A 26,277-nucleotide genomic window follows, 5' to 3' on the forward strand; every position below is an offset into this window, starting at 1 on the left:
TTAGTTGTAGATAAACACTGTCTTTATTTATTTACTTTCATATGGTGAAGAGGATCAAACTCAGTGCCTCATACATGTGAGGCAAGTGCTCCACCACTGAGCCACAACCCCAGATCCATCCTGTGTCCTTTTAATTTTTATTCTGGGACAGGGTCTTACTGAGTTGCTGAGGGTCTTGCTAAATGGCTGAGGCTGGCCTTAAACTTGAGATTCTCCTGCCTTAGCCTCCTAGGTCACTGGATTACAGGAGTGAATTATTGTGTCTTGCAAGAATTAAAAAGTTTTGAGTCTAGCCTGACAACTTAGCAAGATCCTGTTACAATATAAAATAAAAAGGTCTGGGGGTAAGCGTGGAATGGTGGTGCATACTTGTAATCCAAGTGCCTCCAGAGGCCAAGGCAGGAGGATTACAAGTTCAAAGCCAGGCTAGCAACTTAGTGAGACCCTGTTTCAAAAAATAAATAAATAAAAAGGGATGGGAATATAGCTTAGTGGCAAAGTGCTTCTGGATTTAATTCCAGCACCACAAGATAAATAAGTAAATAAATAAGTGCACAAATACTAATCTTAAAAAATTAAGCCACAATAGAGCAAAGCCTACAATCCAAGTGTTCAGTTCTGTGAATTAAAAGGCCCATATGTGTATAACCGTCACAAAGTCAGGAAATATTTCTAGGATGATAGTAGCCTCCCTGTTCTCTCTCGAGCATTACACTCTCTGTCATTCCTAAAGGGAGGAGGTTCTAGCTCTACAGATTATTTTTTCGTGTTTGTATTCTTCTGAGTCCAGCTTTCTTGCAAATAACACCTTTCAGATGCATCCATGTTGCATGTTGTTGTAATTCTCTTTGTTGTATGGATTCTATTATATGCATATCACAAATTATTCTTCTCTGAAAGGACATTTGTTTTGGTGCTAATTTATGCTACTTTGGATAATGCTATTATGAATGTCCTTGTACGTATCTCAGCTGTGTTTGTTTCTATTGGGTGTATTCTAGGAATGGAATCACAGAATCACAGAGTAAGTATATATTCAATTTTAGTAGATAAAATGTTATCCCTGAGTAGCAACAGAGACAACATGGCCTGCAAGGCTAAGTATTAATTATTTGACCGTTTAGGTTTGCTGAATCCTAGTTTATATTATTAATTCTCCAGCTTTATTTCTTAACTAATACATATGTTTTAGGTAAGTTTTCTTCAAAACATGGTATTCCATGCATCTCATAAACTTCAACAGAATCTGTTTTCATTAGCATGCAACTAAAATTATTTTCTAACTTTTTTAGTGATATCTATTATAACGAGCAGTTCTATGTGTATTCCTATTTTCTATACATACATATAGGGTTTTTCTAGTAATATTTTTATAACTGATTTTTGGCTTAATTCCAATGTGGTTAGAGTATATAATGTGTATGATTTAAATCCCCTGAAAACAATTTTTTTTGTTTTTAAGACGGAGGTCTTGCTACATATTTCAGGCTGGCCTGGAACTCGCCATATTCTTGCTTCAGACATTTCCCTGAAATTTGAAAATGGTTATGTGGCTCCCAATATGGTAAATATTGGTCAATATACCAGATGCAGTATTTCATATGCATAATTTGTCAAGTTTATTGATCATGTTCTTCCTATCTTCTCTATTCATACAGTTTGTGTATGCATGCTCGTTCTCAATTATTGAAAGGAATGTTAAATCTCCCATTACGATTGTCAGTTTGTCTAATTCCCTTTTTAGTTCTGTTAATTTTTTCTTTGTATATGTTTCTAAGTATACAGGAATTAGAACTATTTTTTTCTTCCACATACTTCAACCCTTTCATTATTATGAACTTAGTACTATCTTCACTAGTACTTTAGCCTGGAATTTCTACTTTATCTGAAATTCTACAGACAAACTAGCTCTTTTATTTGCTATTTGTATGATGTATATTTTCTACACTTATACTATCAACCTTTATCTTCATTTTTAAGCCTATTTACACTGGGTAGAAAGTTTTAGGTGAGAAAGTAGAATGCTATTTAGCAATTAAAAAGGAATGAGGGGGCTGGGGATGTGGCTCAAGCGGTAGCGCGCTCGTCTGGCATGCACGGGGCACTGGGTTCGATCCTCAGCACCACATAAAAGTAAATAAATAAAATAAAGATATTGTGCCCAACTACAACTAAAAAATAAATATTTAAAAAAAAAAGGAATGAGGCCTGCAAAATTAGTTCAGTGTTAGTGTGCTTGCTAGCATGTGAGAGACCTGGTTTAGATCCCCATTACTGGAGAGAACTGTGAGGTGAGGGTGGGATGAATTATCAATATATACAACACATGAATGAATCTTAAAAATGTTATGTGAACCGAAATAATTCTAGTATAAAGAGAATGTACTATATGGTACCATTTATATGAAGTTAAATAGTGACAAGCAGCATATCAGTGGTTTCCTGAGGCCAGAAGTGGGGTGAAGAGTGACTATAAAGAGGCATAAGGGACTCTTCAGATGGAAATGTTGTATGTCATTTATTAAGTCACTGAAACTCATTCTTAAAAGAACCAACAAAGGTTGGTATAATGAAAATTATTAATGCAGCTAGTAAAAATAATGCTATATGTCTTTAAAAAGTCCTTGTGATGGGTATAGAGTATATATACTTGTCTAGCTGAAAATATACTCCCCAAATTAATAATTTTCCAAAAGGAATTAGTTTTCATAAAGAAAATGTATTTAGGTATATTTAAAGCCCAATTAAAAAGTAACAACAACATTAATTGTATATACATGTGAGGAAAATCTATAAATGATCATATAAACAAGCTATAACCAAGATTTAAAACTTTCTGAATCACAATGCATTATGGCTAAAATCACTACCAAGCTAGAATACACTATTAATAAAATTCTAAAAATCAGTATTTCTTTTATACTTTTAATTTGTATACATTGAGTTTATTTATTTTACTCAATTTATTGACTTAACAAAAGTTGTTCAATGTTCTAAAAGACAAATATATATAATTTATTCTCTTGCTGGAAAAAAATCATCTTCATAAGCACAAAAATATATCAGTGGAGGAAAACAAAACCAGTATAGCCTCTTCTATGAAGTTTGTACTTGCAAGAAATAAATAGGGATTCTTTTCCTACTCATCAGCATGATTTTTTTTCTTTTTAGCGCCGGTATAAATATGAATTAGGATTTGACAGGAAGGACTTTTAAAGAAATGCAGGACCCTTCTCTTCAAATGAATTTGTAAAGATTTTAAACACTATAAAACAAGCAAACAAAATATCCTAAAATTAATTCTCAATGAAGCTAAGTCAGAATCTTCTGACAAAAAAAGAAAGTAACTATCTTAAAAGGGAAAGACTACTTAGTTGTGCCTATAGTATTTTAAATCCTATAGGCCTAGAATTGCACTCCTTTTAGAAAATAACAAGTATCTGAGAAATGGAAAATCTTATACATGTTGGAGTAGAGGGAAACTTGGGACAGATATTCTGGTGAGCAAATGGCAATATTCACCAAGCTGAAGCTTTATATTTCCTCTGACTAAGCTCCTAGGAGTACTCCTGCACAATTATCATTCCTTCAAAAACAAAGAACTGACACTGTCCTAAAATCTCACCTCTTCAGACTTATTGACTGCACATTCACAGCTTTTTGGCTAGCTAATTAATAGGGTATTAATCTATTGTGATGGGTAATTCTTTTTTTTCTCTTTCTCTCTTTTTGGTGGTAGTGGCACTGAATCCAATGGTGCGTTACCATTAATTCACATTTTCAGCTCTTTTAATTTTTTTATTTTGAGACAGGGTCTCATTAACTTGACCAGGCTGGCCTTGAACCTGCAATTCTCCTGCCTCAGCCAACTAGCTGAGATTCTAGGCATGAGATTTTACCCAGTGTGATGATGATTCTTGAACTTCATTCATTCCAGCAGGTATCATCATCTGACACAATTTTAGTGACAAGTCCTTTTAAGCCTGATGTTCTGAGGTCTAAAAATAGAATACACCAACTCTAACTTTGTGTACAACCAGAGATATGAAAAATTGTGCTCTATATATGTGTAATATAAATTGCAATGCATTCTGCTGTCAATATATAACAAATTAAAAATAGCAAAAAAAAAAAAAAAGAATATCTCTAGATTCTAAGTGGTATAGAATAAGCTAATTTGAAAGACACTGCCAAGAACAAACAACTTACCTTGTCTCCGGTGGCAGTGAAAGTTGTTCAAGTGAATTACTTCTTCATTGTTGTTTCCTTCTGCCATTTTCAAATGCAGACGTAAACATAAGTGTTTCCTAGTATCTAAACATGCCAAACACCTGTTCCAAGTTGTGGCTAGAAAAAAAGAAAAGAGGAGCATTAAGAATGGGAGAGTATTAAAACTCTTTCCACATATCTGGTTAAAGCAGAATTCAAAGCATATGTTGCTACAACAACACAAACTCAAAACATGTGACAATAAAAATTTTTAATATCTATATTAAAGAGGCAAAGTGCTGATAATCTATATCTGGATACAAATACCCTAATGAAGATGGGTTAAAAATATAAAGAGGCAATTCACACACACACACACACACACACACACACACAGATGAAAAGATACTCAGCTTCACTAGTAATCAGAGGAAGGCAAATCAGAAAATGAGTTATGTTTCCAAACCACTAACCTGGAAAAAATGGCAAGTATGTGAGAAATGGGAAACACACGTAGTAATAAAGACAACAGGAAATTACACTAGTAGAGGAATGGGTAAACAAAATTCATATAAGGATGCAATATAGTTAAATTAAAAAACAATTTTAAGTGAAAATAACTGATAATTATGTAACTTTATATAGAAATTTAAAATACATTACATTTAAATATTTAAAAATACACTATGCATGGGAATGAACTCACCAACTTCAGGAAAGTGACCATTTCTGAGAAAGGGAACTGAAAAGGAACTAAGACTTGAACTCCAGTTACACATAATATCTCCCTCTTTTACAGATATTTGAAGCAAACAACGTAAAACTTGAACATTTGTTAAATCCAGACACTAGATTTGGATAACAATTTTCTGTATTTTTTAAAAAATTCTTCCCACCTTTCCTTTTTATAGTGATATTAAAGCCAAGATATCATGTATCCATAGACCAGCAATGTAACAGAATCCCAGAAGTTAGGGAAGAGGCTAAATCTGCACAGTTACTAGATTCAGAGCCGAGAAACATGGAGAAGTACATGGGATATGGACTCATATGGGAGAAATGGGGTGGTCACTAACTGGGAAGTGGCACAAGGAAAACTTTTGGGGTAAAGACATACTTTACTGATTGTAAGGATAGTCACTGGATACATGCGCTTATCAAAACTCATTGAACTATACTAAAATGAATAGATTTTATTTTAGCTATATTAATAAAGGCTTTTAAAAAATAAAACAAAAGCCAGGTACAGTAGTACACGCCTACAACCCAGTTACTCAGGAGGCTGAGGCAAGAGGATTAGGAGTTCAAGGGCAGTTCAGGCAACTTAGCCAGACCCCATATCAAAATTTTAAAAAGGGCTGAGATGCAGTTCAGAGGTAGCATATTCTTGGGTTCAATCCCTAATATGAAAAGAATAAAAACAAGGATTCTAAAAATATACAAAAGATACTACTTTAAATTGGGCTTTAAAGCCCAATGCAATGATTAAAATATAAAATGGTACCATTCTGAAAACTGATAGTTTAAAAAAGTTAAATATGCATCTAAACCTATAAAAATATCAATGATCTAACAACTTCTCTAAGTATCAATCCAAGAAAAACTAAAAAATACTTGTATAACAATGTTTATAGTTGCTTTTTTCATCATAGCCAATAATTGGATGTAGCTCATGTACTCATCAATAAACAGAAGAATGAATAAACAACTGGTAGATGCTTATACAATGAAGACTGAGAAGAAAACAAAAGGAATTAACTCAATATATGCAACATGGATTAATCTCAGAAACACTATGCTTAACCAAAAAAGCTAAACAATAGAGAACACAGTTAATACTCTCTTCCAACCCTTTCTTTCTGGCATTAAAGATAAAACCTAGTGACTTGCACATGCTAGGCAAGCGCTCTACCAATGACCTATATCTCCAATCCAACATTCCATTTGCCTGAAGTTCTACAAGAGGAAAATTTAATTTGTAATGATTGAAATCAAAGGTTGCTCTGTGAACGGAGGAATGACCAGAAGAGCATGAGGAAACTTTTAGGAGCTACGGGAATTTCCTAGAGCTGAATGAAGTTGTGGATTAAACAGGTGTAACCATCAGTCAAAACGGATCAAACTTGGGGAAAAAAATGGACCAAACTCTTCCCTTAATCTCTGCCTATTTCACTATGTATCAGTTAGACCTCAATAAAAAAATGTTTAGGAGAGATTAAGATTCATAAGAGATTAAAGCATTCTAACACAGGTTTGATGGAAATTTCAAAAAAGAGATCAAGAGGAATGATATAAAAGGACATTTTAAAAAGGGATGACCAATATGGTGACGATAACTATTGTGATACCAGGGGTTGAATCCATGTGTACCTAATTTTAGGAAACTAATAATTGCTGCACAACTTTAAAATTTTGTTTTATTTATTTATTTTTATGTGATGCTGAGGATCGAACCCAGGGCCTTGCAAGTGCTAGGTGAGTGCTCTACCTCTGAGCCCCAGCCCTTAAAAGTTGTTTTAAAGAGCAAAACTAAAATTCTATACAATTATGAAGGGAATGTATATATACTGAGGGAATGATAGATACCAGAGAATTGAATGAAGAAAATACCTGTGGTCTTGTTCAAGAGGCTAACAAAAGTAAAAAAATAAATAAATAAATTACAAGCTAAAGTGAGGATGCCATGAGATACTTTTCTAAGCACTTTACATACATCACTCATTGATAATTCCCACAATCCCATGAGACCTGCAATATTATTAACCTTATTTTACACAGACTTTGGTTTTAGCCATGACAAAATAGCACGTATTAGACCAACTTTTTGCCCTTTTATACAAAACCACTATAAAGCTGGGTATAATAAACATCTGTAATTCTAGTGACTTCAGGAGGCTGGAGACAGGAGAACTGCATGATCAAGACCAGCTCTGGAAACCCAGTAAGACTCTACCTCAAATTAAAAATAAAAAAGAATGAAGATGCAGTTCATAGTAGAGCACCCCTGAGTTCATTCCAAGTACAAAACCAAATCAAACCAAACCAAAAAACAACCCATTATAAAACTCTGAATATATCAAATAATTCTTTGAAGGAGCTAAAAATCCAGAATGCAGGGTTTCAGAAACTTGGATTCTTGAAAAAATGAGAAGCCCAGGAGGACAAGACACATTCATGCTGGATGGTTTTTCTGGCAAAAGCATTTTCTAAATCACATGGGGAAAGAAAATGGAACAGAACAGGAGCAGCAGTTTCAATGCGAAGGTCTGAGTCTGGGATATCAAAGTAGCTCAGATTTAAGGGACAAAAATCCCATCAAGGAGGAATCCAGAGTGAAGAGAGTCCTCCCAAATCTACATAGCAACACCCCTTCAAGTTGTTAGCCTCTGCTGCATACATTCAGGACTAGACTCCAAATAAAATAGCAACAGAGATGCTAAGAGCTAAGTAGAGATTTGGACCCCCTACAATTTATCACCCATAATGTCCAAGATCTGATTTTTTTTTTAAAAAAAGGAGTGTACACTTCCATACAAAGCTTACACACACACACACACTCCTAAAAGGAACAAAAGAAAACTAAGTATAAGGGAAAGACCAGAAACAGAAATCAACTTATACATGGCTCAGATGTTATAGTTACTTGACAGGAACACAGAAATGACTATGAACCAAAAATTGTGAAGTACTTCCTATTAAAGAAAACAGAGAAGTTACTGATTTCAGGTCTAGGGCAGGAACTATACAGAATGGGCTGGAACAACATATCATCTTAGGTATCAAAGCAGCTACCAAAAGCTACTTATAGTAAGTGGGTTCTGCAGAAACTAGGAAAAAAAGTCCAGAGGTTACCAGTGGACTGAAATAGAACATCTTGACCTTCAGTAGGATAATTTACTGATTTGGCATAAAATTCAAGAATATGTATAAATGAGAGATTGATTGATTCATTCATTCATTCATTGATGCATGCTAGGGATTGAACCCAGGGCCTTGTGTGTGCCAGGCAAGCATTCTATCAACTGAGCTATATCCCCAGCGCTCAAAATGTTTTTAAAGGATGACAGGCAATGGATATTAACTTTAAAACTGGTAATAAAAAAATTGAAATTTTCTTGCATTTTCTACATGAATTATATCACTGTGTAATCAAACAGATAAGCAATAGATTTTTTTTAAAAAAAGGTATTCTAAGTAAAATAAGTGATGAAAATTTTTGCATTCCTCAATTACTGGATGCAGACAATGAATATTATTGACTGGTAACATCACAAAGACAAGATACTGAGTACCTTCTAATCAAAAAACACTTCCTAGGGTTTCATTAAAGGACCAAACCTGAGCCTGGTTTGGACCCAGCAGCTGTTTTGGAACAGAGGATAAAGAAAACTTATTCCTTATTATTGAGTGAGTATGAGGGGGTAGGAGGCAATTATGGGAAAAAAATGTCTAATTGGGCTCTGCAAGAGGTAAATGATATATTTTTTTTAAAAGGCTGGTAAACACTTTTCTGGACTCTGGAAAATATAGGTCAAATAGTCTAGGCTTAATGACAGATAAATTTGTTAAAGAAACAAATGGAAAAGGAGCCTCTCAACAAATGGTTGAGTCTTTAACCATTTTCTTACATTTTCTATATTTAAAAGATTTATAAAACATTTTTAAATGTGTGTGATTAATTCTAGTATCCATGATGTTCTCTTGGGTGATAAAACCATAAAGAAATACATGAAAATTATTATAAAATTATATGGTAAAGTCTAGGCAATGACTAGCTTTCTTTGGGAGGTTCTATTTTTTGACCTGAATGGTGGATATAAGTTCTTTGATTTAATATATTAAGCTACATATTTGTTTTGTGGGGCTTTCTATATTGGTGTTTTGTTTTTAAAATGTAATAACAACAACAAAAAAATGTAGTAAGATAGTACACATTCACAGAATTGCTAGAAGTCTGGAAACTGATTATACCAATTGTTAAGTATTTGGAGCAATGGGGATTTTCACATACTGCTGGGGGAAGAATAAATTGGTACCTGAACTACAAAAGACTTGATGCTTCATTGTTTATAGGAATGAAATAAATGCCCTAAGGTGCAGTAATTCAACTACTTAGAATATATTTTATAGTATTAGGTATGTGTGCAAGAAAGTTCTTGGCACCATTATTTGTAATGGTCAAAAACTAAACTGATTCCCAACAAGATGGAACGAACAAATACTGTGGTATGTTTGTATAATTACTACTTATACAGAAAAAAAGCAATTACAGCCACACATAAGGCAGATGGATCTTAATGACTGAGTGGAAGAATACAGAGATTAAAAAAATATATATTGAATGGCTTCCTTCATATAAAATTTAGGCATATGGGCTGGGATTGTGGCTCAGTGGCAGAGCACTTGCCTTGCATACATGAGGCCCTGGGTTTGATTCTCAGCATCATATAAAAATAAATAAATAAATGAAGGTCAATCATTGTGTCCATCTAAAACTAAAATAAATAAATAAATAAAATTTAGGCACGGACAGGGTTGTTTTTAGTTGTTTGGGGTGAAACTTCTTTGTGTGTCCTGTATTTCACAATGAAAGTTAAAGGAAAAAACATCATAAGAAAAGAAGGGGGGGGGGGGCTGTCACTGTGAAATAGTACCAGGCGGGGGTCAGCAGGACTTTTCATTAGGAGTCTTGTATAGATTGAGTTTTCAACCATTTTCTTACTTTCTTTGACGACAATTAGAGAAATGGAAATAAATAATTGAGAATCTAATGTGGCCAGTTATAACTGCTATAGGGCCTTTTTAGTTCCAAGATCCTTTGACCTATTCCAGACACTTAAAGAAAATCCTGAAATTTTGTTGCCTTCCTAGAAGATGTGCTTCAGGAGGAAATCTCTCAGACCCATTTTTCAACTTACAAAATACAAAATAATAGACAATATTCCAAAACTATATTAACAAAGTTTTACAAAAGAACTTTATGACATCTATATCTAGATTTTCAAAAATAATAAATCTAAGCCTAAATTTGGGTCTATCATTTGAATGTTTCTCAATGATGATATTTGTAGCTGGATACAGTGGGGCATACCTGTAATTTCACTTAAAGAAAAGCCTGAAGCAAAAGGATCACAAGTTTGAAGCCAGTTACAAGTTTGAAACCCTCAGCAAGACCGTCTCAAAAATTTTTAAAAAGATTGGGGATGTATCAATGATACAGTGTCCATGGGTTTAATCCCCAGTACCATATATAAACAAAAATGATATTGGTATTACTTATGAACCTCTGATGTCAAATTTAAACTACCTCTCATCAAGTATTTTTCTTTCATATTAAGTTTTCTAAAAAGTATCCTGATCTGAACAACCAATAAAAAAAAAAAATGAAAAAAAAAAAAAGTATCCTGATCACCACGCATTTCAATAGTCTTATGTGGGGTGGGGAGCAGGGAGGCAGTACTAGGGACTGAATCCAGGGCACTGAGCTATATCCTTTTCATTTTTTGAGTCAGTCCTTTTTTTTATTATTTATATATAACAGCGGTATGCATTACAATTCTTATTACACATATAGAGCACAATTTTTCATATCTGGTTTGTATACATAGTATATTCACAATTCATGTCTTCATACCTGTACTTTGGATAATAATGATCATAAAAATACGGACGGACCGCTTGGCAAATTTGCATGCCTTCTCAAGTAGTATTTAACATAGAGGCTACCACAGAGCAAATATGACCTTATGCTTATTATTACTGTTGAAATGTAAACAGCTATTTTTAACTTGTGAGGCATGTTGAAGATTAAATGAGAAGCCACCTTGTATATGGTAAATTCCATAAAATTAGGAGTTTTGTTATTCTAAGTATCTAGTATATGCAATGTTCATTAAGACAAGAGCCAAATGGAATGGAGGGAGGAGCAGGGGAAGAACTTATTCCTTCTCCAGATTACTTTTCACTACCATTCATATTCACAGTAAAACTTTTACTTCCTCCTACAAGAAACTTCATTTTCCTTCTGGAAGTAGCAACAAGCCATCTATAAGTCTGTTTGCTTCTTGATCAGACAGCTGAAGGCAAGTTTAAAAAGTCAAGTTAGAGAAATAAGAATTGCCACAGAGAAAGAACTTTCAGTTCTTGCCTCTTTTTTGTTAGTTTTCCATTATTGTGACAAAATACCTGAGATACAAAAACTTTAAGGGAGGAAAAATTTATTTTGGCTCACCGTTTCAGAGGTTTCCATCCATGATCACTTGTTCCATTCCTATGGGCCTGTGGCTGCACAGTACACCATAGCACAAAGTGTATGGTGGTGCAAAGCTACCCACCTTAAGATAGCCAGGAAACACAGTAAGAGAAAGTAGCCAGGGTCCTAAAATCCTCTTCAAAGGCATGACCTCAATGACCTAACTTCCTCCTAAATGTGCCACAGACTGCTTATCAAATCTTTAATATTTGGACCTTGGGAGTGGGGGAGACTTAAGATTACAAACTATAGTGCCTTTATTAAAAAATTATATGTTCATTTATAACTATGGTCAAATGTATGGGTTAATGCTTACAAATGAGAACCAAAAATTAGCACGTATTCTATCATCTCATTTCTCTGTGAAAAATCCTACATAATTTTACTATCTTGTAAAATTTTAGGAAAATTGGATGACTGTTTTATATTCTCTTACACCTCTTACATTGTCCTAAGGATATTTCTTCTTCTGTTTTCCTTCTTGAATGGATGAATCAACATGACGAGAAAGAATTCACATTTTTTAAATATTTATTTTTTAGTTGTACACAATATCTTTATTTTGTTTATTTATTTTTATGCAGTGCTGAGGATCGAACCCAGGGCCTCACACGTGCTAGGCGAGCGCTCTACTGCTGAGCCACAACCCCAGCCCAAGAATTCACATCTTAACGGTATGTTTTTTCCAAATAGTCTTCATGTTTCTTGTTCATAGCTGTATTCTGTTGCCTACCACAGTGTTCAATGAATGAATGGGTTGGCTCCAGAAACATCTTCCTTTGTCCAAGATTGGAGCTGTTCATAATAGTTTCATAACCAAAGTCAGGCAACATGGTGTAAGTGACAACATTAGGTTTATTAGGATTTCCTTCAGTTATCAATATTGACCACCATAGAAAATTTTTAAAATGAAGTCAGGAAAACGAACCCTCATGGTTCTCCCGTCCAATTTTCTGATTTCCAAAGTTGGTTACCCTCCTTATGACCACAGTACTTGGGTCTGTCTCAAACAAACCATCTTCCCACTCTTCATATTGCTTCTCCGTTTCTTCTTCTTTCACATGCTCCTAAAATACAGCTGATCCTGAGACTTTGGAGTATTTACCTGCTTTTCATAATAACATTCACAAACATGCCTCTCACCTCTCTCTAACACTGATACTGGGATAAAGACTTTAATAATTTAATGATTAATTCCTTTGAGCTTCCAATGACAGTGGGCAAAACAAGCTGGGCAATGACTAGGAGAGAGTGATATGCCCATGTTCTATCAACTCCCACAACACCTCTTCCTAGCACATTTAAAAAGTGTTTATAAATGATTATTGCTTTTCATTCAAATACTAGATACTCAACCATTCTTATAAGTTTGTACTAACATTTAATCAATATTAAATCAATAAAACAAAAAGTTAATGGAAGTTGTTTTTTTCTTCCTTGAATTTTCTGATTTTCCTATGCTAAATAGGTATTACTTACACAACTGTTTTAAATTAAAAATATCAAAAGAATCCAGCAAATATTGTGGGCCTCTCAAGTGGTATAAAGAATTTGTTCTGCTTCATAGGGAATATATACAAAATATAAATAATATATTAAAAAAATCCCATATGAATCTTGCCTTAAAGAATCTGGAGTCCTATCAATGGGAGAATATATACACATAAATATATTATAAAGCATAAAGTCACGGGCTGGGGCTGTAGCTAATTGGTAGAGCACCCACCTTGTACATAAGGCACTGGGTTCAATCCTCAGCACCACATAAAAATAAAGATACTGTGCCCAACTACAACTAAAAAAAAAAAAATTTTTTTAATAATAAAATAGAAATAAAAATAAAGCATTGGGGCCGGGGGATGTGGCTCAGCGGTAGCACGCTCGCCTGACATGCGTGCGGCCCGGGTTCAATCCTCAGCACCACATACAAACAAAGAGGTTGTGTCTGCCGATAACTAAAAAATAAATATTAAAAATTAAAAAAATAAAAAATAAAGCATAATGTCACCCGTGCAATAAAGAGATTATTCCAATTGGGGGAGGGCAGGTAGTTAGCAAAAGTTTAGCATGTATAGCTGTATTCAAGCTAAACCAAGGGCTGTGCTTGATTATGATTTAGCCTTTAAAAGGATAATGTTGTGGTGTGAATTGATAAATACAATCAATAAGAGTGTATAAATTATAGGTTATAGATTAGTAAAAAATATAGATTACAGATATGATTTTGATAAATGAGATAAGACAATTATGAAGTAAGAACTGTCATAGACAGGCCTAAGACTCCAATTTGCTGCCTTCTATAAAAATCTGTTATAATAGCTGTTTCTGAGGAACTGAGCTGTTTCTGAGGAACTGAAATGAAAGCTGTTTTCTTATAAAAATTGTTTTATATACTTTATACCCCACAAATTGTACCCTACTCAGGATGCAGCAGTAGTCATGGTGAGCTACATCCTGGGTTTGAGTACACTTGTGGGTCTACATGACTTTGACATAGATTCTCGCCCCCACTGACCCCTACTCAAACCCAGGATACGGTTGTCTAGCACCTGCTTGAACCCAGGAATGTGGTCAACTGAGTTGCAAAGCTGATTGCTTTATTCTAGCTTCTGTACTTGCTTGCTTGCTAACTGAAAAATTCTGGTCCTGCTTAGGGCTCACAGGTTCTGCTTACTATTGATTTAATTACTGTGCTTGGCTTGCTAGCAAGCCACTGAGTTGTGGTTTTTGTCCATACATTCTCAAAAAACAGACCAGGAAGCTGCTGTTCTCCTACAGAGATTCAGTCTCTATGAGTGGGTGACAGTCCCTGGCCAAGTGAATAACGCTCTCATTGATTTGAATTCAGACTTGACGTGTTTTCTGATGGGCTCCCCATAACAGACAACAGCTTTCATCTAGGGCTCTGGGAATCTTGAGTCACCAGGTAAGAAGTCTGCATACCCTGCTGAAGAGATTACATGGAAAATCCTGATATTACAAGGAGAAGACAACAACTGAGCACAACGTTCTAGCAATCTCTGACAAAGCATGTGAGTAAAGAAGCCATCAGAAGTGGATCCTTCATCCTTGGCTACCTTACTTGACAGAATGTGCACCAGAGAAAAATGGCCAGTGAGTCTTTCCCAATCTCCTGATTTTCATAAAACTGTCAATTAAATCATTATATTAAGCCAATAGTTTTGGGGTGGACTGTGATATGTTAATAGTTAACTGAAAAAAATGTTATTTTCTAGCCAATGGGAAGCAATGAAACGAGAGCTGAGCATTAGGAAAATCAGTCTAATTGCAATGTAGAAAATAGTCTATAGAAGACTATTGCTGGTGCAAGAAAATCGAAGAAACAAGAGCCAATAAAGTCTGAACTACAGATAAAAGTATGGCAGTGGGATGGATGGATGAATACAAAATATTGACTGCAGAGTTAGATTCAATGGGATTTTTGTACCTAACTGGCCATCTGTGCAAGAGGAATATCAAAAGCCAAAACTGAACTACTATTGAGTTCAAGAGACTAGGGAATGGTGATGTTACTAAGGATGACAAGAAGGCAGATAAATTCAGATTAAGAAAATACAATTTGTTAATTTTAACATGCAAACAAAACAAGTCATAATAAAAGATACAGTTGTGCAAATACTTAGTCTGGAGTTTAAAGCAGAGTTTAAAAGAGCTCTAAAAATCCCATTATCGGTGTGTTTCTACAATAGGAAAGGGTTTAATTCAAAAATTAGATTTGCTATCTACAAGTGTATGGGATGCTGAGTTCAATGTAAAACATTTAAGATTTTCTTCAACTGAAAACTGATTTAGAAACTGGAACAGGTATGTAAGCACATTCTTCACGTGGGACAAAAACTAAAGTTTACAATGATCTTTTTAGATCTTAGTATTAATAACTGAATCATCTGTGAGCTTATAAAACCCTGACCCTTCTATGCCAAGTACTTCTTTTTTTTTTTTTAAGAGAGAGTGGGAGAGAGAATTTTTTAATATTTATTTTTTAGTTTTCAGCGGACACAACATCTTTGTTTGTATGTGGTGCTGAGGATCAAACCCAGGCCGCACGCATGCCAGGCGAGCGCGCTACTGCTTGAGCCACATCCCCAGCCCCCAAGTACTTCTTAACAGGCTCTATTTCTCGACATATTTTCATAGAGCACTAAGTGATTTTTAAACCATGGGTCTCACCATGGCAGAACCAAAATCCTTACCATGGCATATAAAGTGCTGTATTATGCAACTCTTGCTAACATGCACCCTCCCATGCACCTTGACCGTGCCATAGTCCTTTCTTTCACTTCAGGCTCTTTACTGACTAGATTACTCTTTTTTGCCTATCTCCTTGACCAAATTACCTCTATTCATCCTTCAGTTCTTCACTTCCTCAGAGAACAACTTTTCTTGTCTATCCCTAGGTACTCCCCTGCTTTTTATTATTATTATTATTATTTTATTTGTAGATAGACACAATACAATATTGTGTCTATTCATTTTATGTGGTGCTGATGATCGAACCCAGTGCCTCACACATACAGGCTAGGCGAGCGCTCTACCACTGAGCCACAACCCCAGCCCTCCCCTGCTGTTTTTATTCACACAATATCCTTCACTTCTTTAAAGTACTTACCACATAACAATGTTGTGGTTATTAGGGAAACTATGCTTAATATTGGTCTTCTCCATTAGAACTGAAGTTCCAAGGGGCTGGAGTTGTGGCTCAGTGGTAGAGTGCTCACCTAGCACGTGTAAGGCACTGAGTTTGATCCTTAGCACCACATAAAAATAAATAAGATAAAGGTATTGTGTCCAACTACAACTAAAAAAAAAAAAAAAAAAAAAAAGAACTTAAGTTCCAAGAAAGCAAGACTTGCATCTTATTCTCTTCCATAACCTTGGGACACAGTCTTACCACCAGGGACAAAGTAATAGTTTCATAAGTGCTCTCTGAATAAACAGAGAACATTCACAGACAAGACAGGATAATTAGGAAAAAGAATTCTAAGACTAAACTGAGTTCTAGTTCCAGCTGACCCTTACAAACTTTGTGACCAGGAAAGGTATTTTTTTAGCACTTCAGTCTCTTCCCTTTTAAAAATAAAGACAGTAACGAAACCTACAGCATTAACAGGATTAAGACTTGTTATATGTAAAATGCTTAAACAATTGTCTGGTACGTTTTGTTCTGAAAAAACAATGACACTAATTCAGGTGAGAATTAGTTATGTTGTATGGAAAGATCTAGAATACATTAAAGCCTAAAACACAGTAAATACATTAAACAGTAGCTCATACTATATAGTTAGTAAACATGACTCTCAACCATTTCATAAACTTTCAGTCTGACTCATGGTTCAACTTTCTTTATTTCTCCACAGGGGCTTTAAGGTTCTCCTTTATTAGCTAACAGTCTTTGGAATGAAAACCTAAAGCCACTAATGAGGATTACAGGGGTCTGAAATCTAGGTCCAGGACCTCCAGCCATTTCCTCAAATTTTTCACCTTTCCACCTCTAGATACCATAAACACAAACCCCCAATGCAAGCCATTTCTTAGCTGTCTCCTTCAGGCAATCTTGAAGTGTGTCATAAAAAATCTTCTTCCTCATCCTTTTCCCTTTCCTCAGGTATGGTATGAAGGATACAGAAAAATCACATGCCTCAGGAGGACATAGGCCCTGAGCACATACAATTTCCCTTATAGATAATTGTTCTTCTGGTTGCTCAAGGCCTCTTTCCCTGCCACTTCCAAAATTTCTCCTACTATGACTTAGCCAAAATTCACCTGCCTGCCAAAAGCCTGCCAAATGTAGTTGTCTCCTCCCATAATCTGGTCTTGCTAAACACTACAAAGCTCTGACTTTTCGGCAGGCCCATCATTTTCTATCTTGAAAATGCACCCCTCCAATGCCTGACTGACCACTGTTTAACAAAACACATTGCTGATCCTTTGAGGTCTGATCCTGCTTCAGTCACTTTTGCTTACATTTGGTTCCTCACCAGGAATGGGAGTAAGGTGACCCTTCCTTGTCCTAAGGAACCTCCTTCCTAACAGTCATGTTAAAGGGCTAGCCAATGAGACTTCAGAAGTGACCACTGATTGTCTGACACCCCCATGGTTCTGAGGTCAGGGAACCTCATGCAACTACGGCTGAATTCCCAGATGGACTGCCCCCACTTTCCCTCCCATCCTGTAGAAAGAGCCCCTTTATACCCTCTGTAGTCCACTTTAGCTAAATGGCAGCTGGTATGTGACTTGAAACTGATCCCATTTTTGAACTAGGTTTTTACTGCCTTATCGCTATGTAGACAGGGCAAGGATCTGTACTGGGTCCCTTCATTGGTGTTGGAGGAATCCTCTTTCTCTCTCCTCTCCAATCCCTCCCTTCCCTTACACTAATACTTCCAGATCAGAGACCACATTTTGCCTTTTTGTTCCTGCATGCAACAACTAGCCTTCTCATTCTCTGAAGAGGTAAGACCCCTTCTGCTTTCTTGCAGAAGGTGCCCTTTCTGAGACCTCTGCCTTTGGCTTGTCTGGACCCTGGGTGACCCCACCATTAAGATTGTAGGGGAATACTCTCTCATTCTTTGGTGGAATTCTTTTGGGGATGTGAGATATTAGGGTGGAAGCCCTAGTACAGACTGCCACCCAGGTCAAACCTCTCCAACATGGGAGCTACCCAGTACATTCCTCAGAACTCCCCTATAGATTGTCCCATAAGAAATTTTAATACCTTCCATTTCCAAATTGACCTTGAAATGAATGGCCTCATTAGGCTTAGTACCCAGGACCTTTGATCAAAAAATTTTCCAAGATTTGGACAATTTCCTCCAATGAAATGGCAAATGGCCTGAGGTTCCCTACCTTCAAGCCTTCCTCTACATTCGCTCAAAGTCCTCACTGTGCCAGACCTGCTCTGCACTATAGCTTATTCTTGCTCACAACTCTCTTCCTCCTTCACTGCCCCCAAATAGCAGATGGACCCCCTCCTTACAGACGCCAGGGCCCCTTTACACCCTCATCCAATCATCCTCCTCAAGGCACCTTGGCCCCTTTGTCTGCCCCCCATCCAAATGCCATACCCACATTCCCCCTCTCCCTTGCTGTCATCTCTCTTACATGATCTAAAAGTCTTCTTCCAAAGCATATGTCCCCTTTGGGACATGGCCAGGGCTGAAGGAATGGTCCTATTCCATGTTCCCTTTTCTGTGACAGACATGTCCCAAATTGAGAACAGACTAGGTTCATTTTCTGAAAATCCTACTAAGTTTGGAAAAGAGTCCACTAAACTCCAACACATGATTACCTGCCTCCTTGAGGGCATGATAAAAACAATTCTTATACCCTGGTTAATAAGATCAGGGAAATCACGCAAGGATCTGATGAAAATCCTGCCCTTTTTTTGGACCAACTTACTGAAGCTATTAAATACCACCCTAGACCTCAATACTCCTGCCAGTGTGGGAAGCCATTCTAACACGTGATTGGGTGACTCCCGTTAAGGGCCTGAGGTGCTTTGGCTCTGTCGAAGCTTTCCCGACCCTTTCCTGATGAGAGAGCCCATCCGTGTGGGGGTGTGCCTGACCACTGACCCTGACCTTGGAGTGCAGCCCCCCTCAGCCTTCACTGGATGGAATTCTCCCCTGAATCTCTTGTTCCCCAATAAAAGGCTACTCCAGGCGTGTTTGCTCTCTCTCTCTCCTGCTAGCCCGGAGTAATCCTCGCTGCCCTGCTGGGCGACTGGAGGAGGGAACCAGAGAGGGGAGCCGTCTCAGACCTAGCAATAGAAAGAAGGTAACTGAATCTGTGTGTTTTATTTTGATCTCTTCTAACTAACTTAATGCCTAGAACCTCATTAATGAAACCATTGCGCAGGTCGAGTGGTAGATGCCAGTACTTTTTCCATGTCCAATTTATTGGTGGATCTGCACCTGATATCCATAAAAAACTTAAGACAGCTAGAAAAGGGTCCCAAGACTCCTCAGCAACTACTCTGGATACTTTTCTTTAACAACTGGGAAGACAAGGCCAAAAAGGAGAGAGAAAAACATCTTAAAGCTAAATATCAACTCCTGGCCTCAGCCATCTATAACTCCAGAAAGGCCCCTGATGCTTGTGGCCTCACCAGATCCTCCAACCTACTTCCCAGGCCGTTTCTAATGCGGGATGACAGGACACTGGGTACAAGCCTGCCCTAACCCAAGGTTCCCCCACCAATCCCTGTCCCGGACAATGGGGACACTGGAAAATGAACTGTCCCCAGGGAAGGATACCCATCACTGTTGGGAACCATCTATGAGCCATGTGTGAATTGACCAATGTCTGAGTCATTGGGCAGAGAAGTCACTCCTTGGGGAATTAATAGGTGGAATCCCCCAGTTTTGAGAATGCCAGAAATCATGCTGGCACCCTGACCTAGCTCACAGCTCCAAGTTCAAAAACAGCCTCCCAGAGATAAGTATAGCCTGCCAAGTGCCAATTAACTTATTTACTGCAAGACCCCTGCCACAGCAAGAAGTGCTGAAATAAACTCCTCCCACACTGAAACCTTACACCTACCAATCCCTTTTGATCTGTATTGCTCTAAATAAAAAGCAAGCACTAGCTTTTTCTTGGTTAGAAGATAGACCCCTCTGGTAGGCTCAACAGGTCATGCCCTTGCTTTAAAACTATTCTTGGCTTTTTATTTTTATTTTCTGATATATTACTTTCTTCTTTTTTATTTTTAGATGTTGACGGACCTTTTTCTTATTCATTTATTTACATGTGGTACTGAGGATCGAACCCAGTGCCTCACACATGCTAGGCAAGTACTCTACCACTGAGCCACAACCCCAGCCCTGATATATTACTTTCATACCTTTTATTTTGCAGCCAGCCCAGCCCACCCCTCCAACAGGTACCCATTCCCTTGCCCATGTAGGATGTGAGCAAGAGTTCCCCTTGGTACAACCTGCTTTTCAAGCCCCCTACAGTGATTAACTGAAATGAGGGGGCCAGGACTGCACTGCCCCATCACCTCGGGTGATACCTCACAGGAGTCCCAGGTTACAGGGATGGTAAACAGCCAAGCGGTTTCTTTTGTGGTCGACACTTGGGAGAGTCTTTCCCTTCTGACAAAATGGCATGGACCCTTTCAAAGCAATTACCTCCATTATAGGAGTCTCCAGAACTCCTATATAGCCATTAAAGACACTGTCTTTACTTTTTTGTACATTTGGATCCCTTACACTATCCCACTCCTTCATCATCATGCCACATTGCCTTGTCCCCCTACTGGACCAAGATTTCCTCCATAAACTGAAGGCTTCCATCTCCATTCCCCATTTACAATCCACCACCATTTTTTAAATACATTCCAGCCTAGTCTGCTGTTCCCCCTAAGCCTCGTGATCATCCCTTACTAGCTGGAATCAACCCCACCATCTGAAACACCTCTCAACCCAACACTGCTAATCGCCACCCCCTATTCAAATCCAACTAAAAGACCCCTCACTACTTGACCTTCTCTCAATGTCTTCTAACTTTCTCATCTCTCATGTGTTTGAAGCCCATTATCTCCCGTTTACTACAGGCTCAGAGTCAAAAAACCCAACGGCCAATTCCGGCTAGTACAGGACCTCAGAAAAATCAACCCCTACACCCTTCTATCTCATATCTGCCCCCCACCACCCATTTTTCAGTGCTAGACCTGAAAGATGCCTTCTTTACTATTCGCCTCCATCCTGTCTCACGCCCACTTTTTGCCTTCACCTGGACTGACCCAGACACTAATTCCTCTCAGCAGTTCACCTTGACTGATGCCCCACCAGGCTCTCCAATGCAACCTGGCAACTTTGAATTTATTCTCCAGCCATCTCATACAGTATGTAGACAAACTCCTGCTCTGTAGCCCCTCAATTGAACCCTCCAAACACCACACTACCATTCCTCTCAATTCCCTGGCCTCCTGGGGTGCTGGGTCTCTCAATCTAAAGTCCACCACTGCTTCCCTCAAGTGTAATATTTAGGCATTCTTTTAACCCCCACCACCTGTACCATAACCCCAGAAAGACTTCAAGCATTGAAGGATATTCCTTTACCTTACTCTAAAAGAGATATGCTAAACCAATCCTCTTTAGATTTATAGTATCTCCAATAAATTTCTCAATCTTGTACCACTTGTCTCAAAGCTAATACCAATTCCAATGTGAGACCACCCCCATTTCCCACACATCAAGTTAGGGGAGCCCTTCCTGCCATGGACTGGCAACTTAATTTTGCCTAAATGCCCCCTGTAAGAAAAATTAAATATCTCCTAATCTTTTTTTAATATTTATTTTTTAGTTTTAGGTGGACACAATGATCTTTTTTTTATTTTTATGTGGTGTTGAGGATTGAACCCAGTGCCCTGCGCATGCCAGGCGAGTGCGCTACCACCTGAACCACATCCCCAGCCCAATCTCCTAATCTTGGCACACAGCTTTACTGGATGGGTCAAGGCCTTTTCAACTACCAATAAAAAGGCTTCTATAGTTGCAACCCTACTTTTCAAAGAAATAATTCCATGTTTTGGTTTACCTGCCTCCCTTCAGTCCCAAATCCATCTCCTCTATTACCTAAGAAGTAGCTAAATTTTTGCATAGAAAATGACACTTCCACATTCCCTATCATCTGCAGTCTTCAGGAAAAGTTGAAAGGACAAATAGGACCTTAAAGGCAATCTTAATCAAACTATCTATAGAAATTCTTTTGGATTGGAGTAAGCTCCTCCCTTTAGCCCTTCTCAGACTCTAAGCTCTCCCCAAGAAACCTCTCATGATTAGCCCATTTGAACTCCTTGTCCCACCCACCATCCAAACTCAATCACCAGATATTCTTACAATGTTGTGAATCCCCTCCTAGCTCATTTCAGGGCCACCCTCTGGAAATATGCCCTGTCCCATCTTCTCCAGTTGCAATCTCCAGAAGCCCCTCCTCTTATTTCTATAGGAGACCTGGTATACCTTTCTTCCTGACAACCTACAGCCCCCTTACAAGAAAAGTGGAAGGGCCCCTTCAGGATTATTCTGACTACCCCAACTGCAGCCAAATTAGAAGGCCAACCTTCTTGGGTACACTTGAGCAACTTAAAGCTCATTCCTGGTAATGCCTCTTATCAATTATTTCCATAGGCCCCACCTGACTACACATGTCCCGCCTTCCAATTATTTCCAAGGAAGGAGCTGATTCTTCTCCTGGATGCCACTTTCTCAGACATCCTTCCACATTTTTAAAATAATTCTCAGAGACAAATTATATTTATCATATTCACTACCCCTTCATCTTTGCCCTTTCCAAATGCTTGACCTCATCTGGGAACTCTGGCTTCAAGGAACATTCCTTGATCTGACCCCACTCAAATCTCCCTTTTCTCTTTGTGATTTCTATACATCATCTTTGACTTTACAAACAGCCTCATACTGGACATCAGGAAAATCTACATGCCTAAAACAATATGGCCAAGGCCTGGCTCGTCTCATCAGTATACTGCTAGGAGAGTCACCATGCACCCATTGCATTTCTAAACAAGGAAACACGGAAACTGTCACTGACTAACTTATCAACATGTCAACTGCTATGCATGCAGACACATCCCAACTCTCTGCTCTCAAGAAAACAAATGATAATGGATGGGCTAGAGCAAGGGAAACAACACCGGATTTATATGCAATGGGTATGCTGGACTTATCACACCCACCTCAGTATGTCTGATGATGGTGGGGTCCAAGATCAGGCCTCACAAACCATTCTTAGAACCCAAATACCACAGATAATACAGAAAGATTTCTATCCTACCAGAACTCTCTTGCATCTCCCTGATCTTATGAGGCCATATACTTTGGACTCCCAAATTAACACATTCATCAACTTAAACTGATCAACTTCTAAATCTCACCAACCCACACTTAGCCCAAGATTGCTGGCTCTGTTTGCAGCCTGGTCCCCTTTGGTACTTTGCCAGCCCTATAAACATGTCTGGATTAAGTTATCATTGGATGAATTCCTCAAACAATAGGCCAAAACTCAATGGGGTCCAATTGTTTCAAACTGCCCCCCAATGTATTGTAACTTTGTAATACAAATTCTGATCATCTTTAAGAAGACAAAATACAATATTCAACAGCTCAATCCAACCTCCATGCTCCCTACCAATCCCACAACTTCCTTTCTATGTGGGACCTGCATTTACCCTTGTCTGCCAGGAAATTGGACCAGTCTTTGTACTTTAGTGTTCCTTACCCCTCAAATTGATATTCTATCTAACAAAAGTAGTTAGTCTCCTAACTACTAACAAAAGCCCCTAGTCTCCTCCCATAATATGGTCTTGCTAAAAACATTATAAAACTCTGATCTTTACTGCATCCTCCCACCATTTTCTACCTTGAAAATGTGTCCCTCCAATTCCTGACTGACTCCACTGCTTAATATAAGGCATTGCTGATCCCTTGAGGTCTGTTCCGCTTCTGTCTTTTTTTGCTTACTGGGTAAAGCATCTTCTCTTTGCAGGATCCATGTATCCAGCTCAGCTGCTACCAGGCACTTACCTCAGTGCAGGTGTGATTTACAAGGTCCTTCACCTGCAGCCAGAATTCCCCAGTCATGCAGGGAAGGTGGGCACCCTGGATTGCCCAGGGTTTCAGATCATCAGTGGATGTGTAACAGTGGTCCATTTTATGCTTGGGATATAGCCCTTGCTGCTCTGCCAATGCAATTTATTTTTAATGTGGGCGGGTTTCTTTCTCTTCCTCTCCCTCTCCCTGATCTTAGGGGAAACAGGATCACCTTTCTTCCCCATCCAAGGCAGTTATCTGTCCTTGAGCACACACCCACCACAGGAATAAAGTAATCTACACCTTAGGGATGGTGCGGAAGACCTCAGAAATGACTGTCTCCCAAATTAACAAGTGAATTACAACTCCAGACAGAGAACACGTGGAATGTGGCCTTTGAGTCACCTCTTGAAAAGCCCCTGTTTTTGCCCCTGCAGATGGGCAAAATCACAGCCTTTGGGACAGGCGTCCCCTGTGTTTCCCTTTTGCTAGCAAAGCAATAAGCCTTTTTCCTTTTTCTCAAAACCGTGTCCTCGTTATTGGATTTGCATCGAGGACAGACGAAGCTCAGGAGCCACCTCCCACGCAGGCCTCGCTGCCCGCCGGGCACGTGCCCAGGGCCCGCGGGAAGGCTGGCTGTGCTGGCGCTCTCCTCTGCACTGGAGCCCTATCTTCGCCGTGGTGGGCGCCAGGCGCCAACTTGAGCCCAGATTACGAACGGCAGCCTTCTCCACCGCGGCTGTAGTTCAAAGTCACAGTCCCTCTCCTTTCGCTTCTCCAGGCCGCAGTCGGTGCACGGACACCACTCCCCCGGCGGCCTCGCGCCAGGAAGAGGCCGTGACGGGCCACCGGAGAAAGCTCGGTTTCTTTAGAGTGGCCGTTCCGCGCAGCAGGCTGAGGGACAGGCTCACGGAACTTCCCCAAGCGGCGGCGGAGGCTCTGCCACCCAGCCTCGCCGCCAGGCCCCCCGCCCCTAGCCCGCGCCCCGGACTCGGCGGCCCCGCGCCCTCAGCGCCCGCCCCCACCCGGGGCTTCGCGGAGGCGCCGGGCTGGGAGACCGCTCGCCTCACAGGGCTGCCGAGCGGCCCGCGCGCGCCCGCAGGCGACACTTACTCGCCCCTCAACCAGCCGGCTCGTGAGACGGACTAGGTGGCCTCCGCACCGCGACGTTCAGTCACCACGAGCGGCCGCCGACAGCTCTGTCGCTGCCGCCGAGGCCGCCGCTGCTCTCCTTCCGGCCCCTACGCAGCGTCACCTCGCGCCTGCGCACAGCGCCCCCTCCCGACTAGCGACAGGAAGAACCATAGAGGCAAGCTGGGTGCGGGGGAGGAGGGACCCAAGGAACGAGACCATAGAGAAGTCTGCCTAGCCGGGCCTCCATCTGGTTCATCGCTGCATATACTTGACTCCCCCATCAGGCGGGAGGACGAAAGGGACAGGGAACCTTGAGACCTTGAGAGGATCTCTATCTCCTTAGAGTTAAAAAGGGTAGGGGCAGGTGGCCGTAGAAATTGACTGGCTGTCCACTTTTTTGAGCCTCTAACATACACACTCTACTTCGTTCCTATATCCGAAGGGCATCTTGTGTGCCAAGCCCTGTTCTAGGAATTGGGGATAATGCGATAAAGAGGGTCCCTGTTCTTACAAAGTTTATGTTTTAATTGGTAAGTTAATAATCAACTAAAATCCAGCTCAGGCAGGGTGTATTCAAGAACAAATACAACTGGGGTGGAGGAATAAAGCCAAGAAAGGAATAGAAAGCTGTCAGGAGAAGCATTTCCTGCAGAGAGAACACTGGAGCAGAAAAGGAGGGAGCCAGGTGACCTTTGGAGGGGATAGAAAAAGCAAAGGCCCTGACTTGGGAATATGACCTGTAGGTTGGGAAAAGAGCAAGAATGCTAATATGAGGGCAGTGCAGTGTTTGGGTAGTGGTGGTGGTGTAGAGAGTGGGGTTGGTGAGGTGGCAGCCACCCAGTCATAAAATGTCTTATGGATTTTATTCTAAAAGTGGTGGGAGGCTACTGGAAAGTTGGGAGCAGGGGTCTAAGTTAATCACCTTGTTTTCCAAACATCATTTTGGTTTCTATTTGAAAAGGTACACATGATAGTAGAAGCTTTACAGAGAAGCAGGAACAGGGGCAGGAAAACCAATTAGGAAGCTACTGCAGAAGTCTAAGTGCAGAAGTCTATGTGACTTCTGCAGTATGGTCAGGGAGGAGGTGGTGAGACAAAATCAGATTA

At 39.3% G+C, this 26,277-nt stretch overlaps 1 protein-coding gene across 3 annotated transcripts in view; it reads right to left on the reverse strand.

The window, feature by feature from the left end:
• Positions 1 to 25,268, reverse strand: part of Rnf216 (ring finger protein 216) — a 140,738-nt gene extending 115,470 nt beyond the window's left edge. For all 3 annotated transcript variants that reach the window (XM_077802662.1, XM_077802661.1, XM_077802660.1), the window contains exons 1-2: positions 25,150 to 25,268; positions 4,210 to 4,347 (exon numbers count right to left, since the gene is read on the reverse strand). In XM_077802662.1, coding sequence (XP_077658788.1) covers positions 4,210 to 4,276 — 67 coding nt within the window. In that variant the 5' untranslated portion in view covers positions 4,277 to 4,347; positions 25,150 to 25,268. The remainder of the gene's footprint in view (positions 1 to 4,209; positions 4,348 to 25,149) is intronic.
• Positions 25,269 to 26,277: the final 1,009 nt, after the last annotated feature.

The sequence above is a fragment of the Urocitellus parryii genome, chromosome 9, assembly GCF_045843805.1.
Source record: "Urocitellus parryii isolate mUroPar1 chromosome 9, mUroPar1.hap1, whole genome shotgun sequence".
Classification (NCBI taxonomy): domain Eukaryota; kingdom Metazoa; phylum Chordata; class Mammalia; order Rodentia; family Sciuridae; genus Urocitellus; species Urocitellus parryii.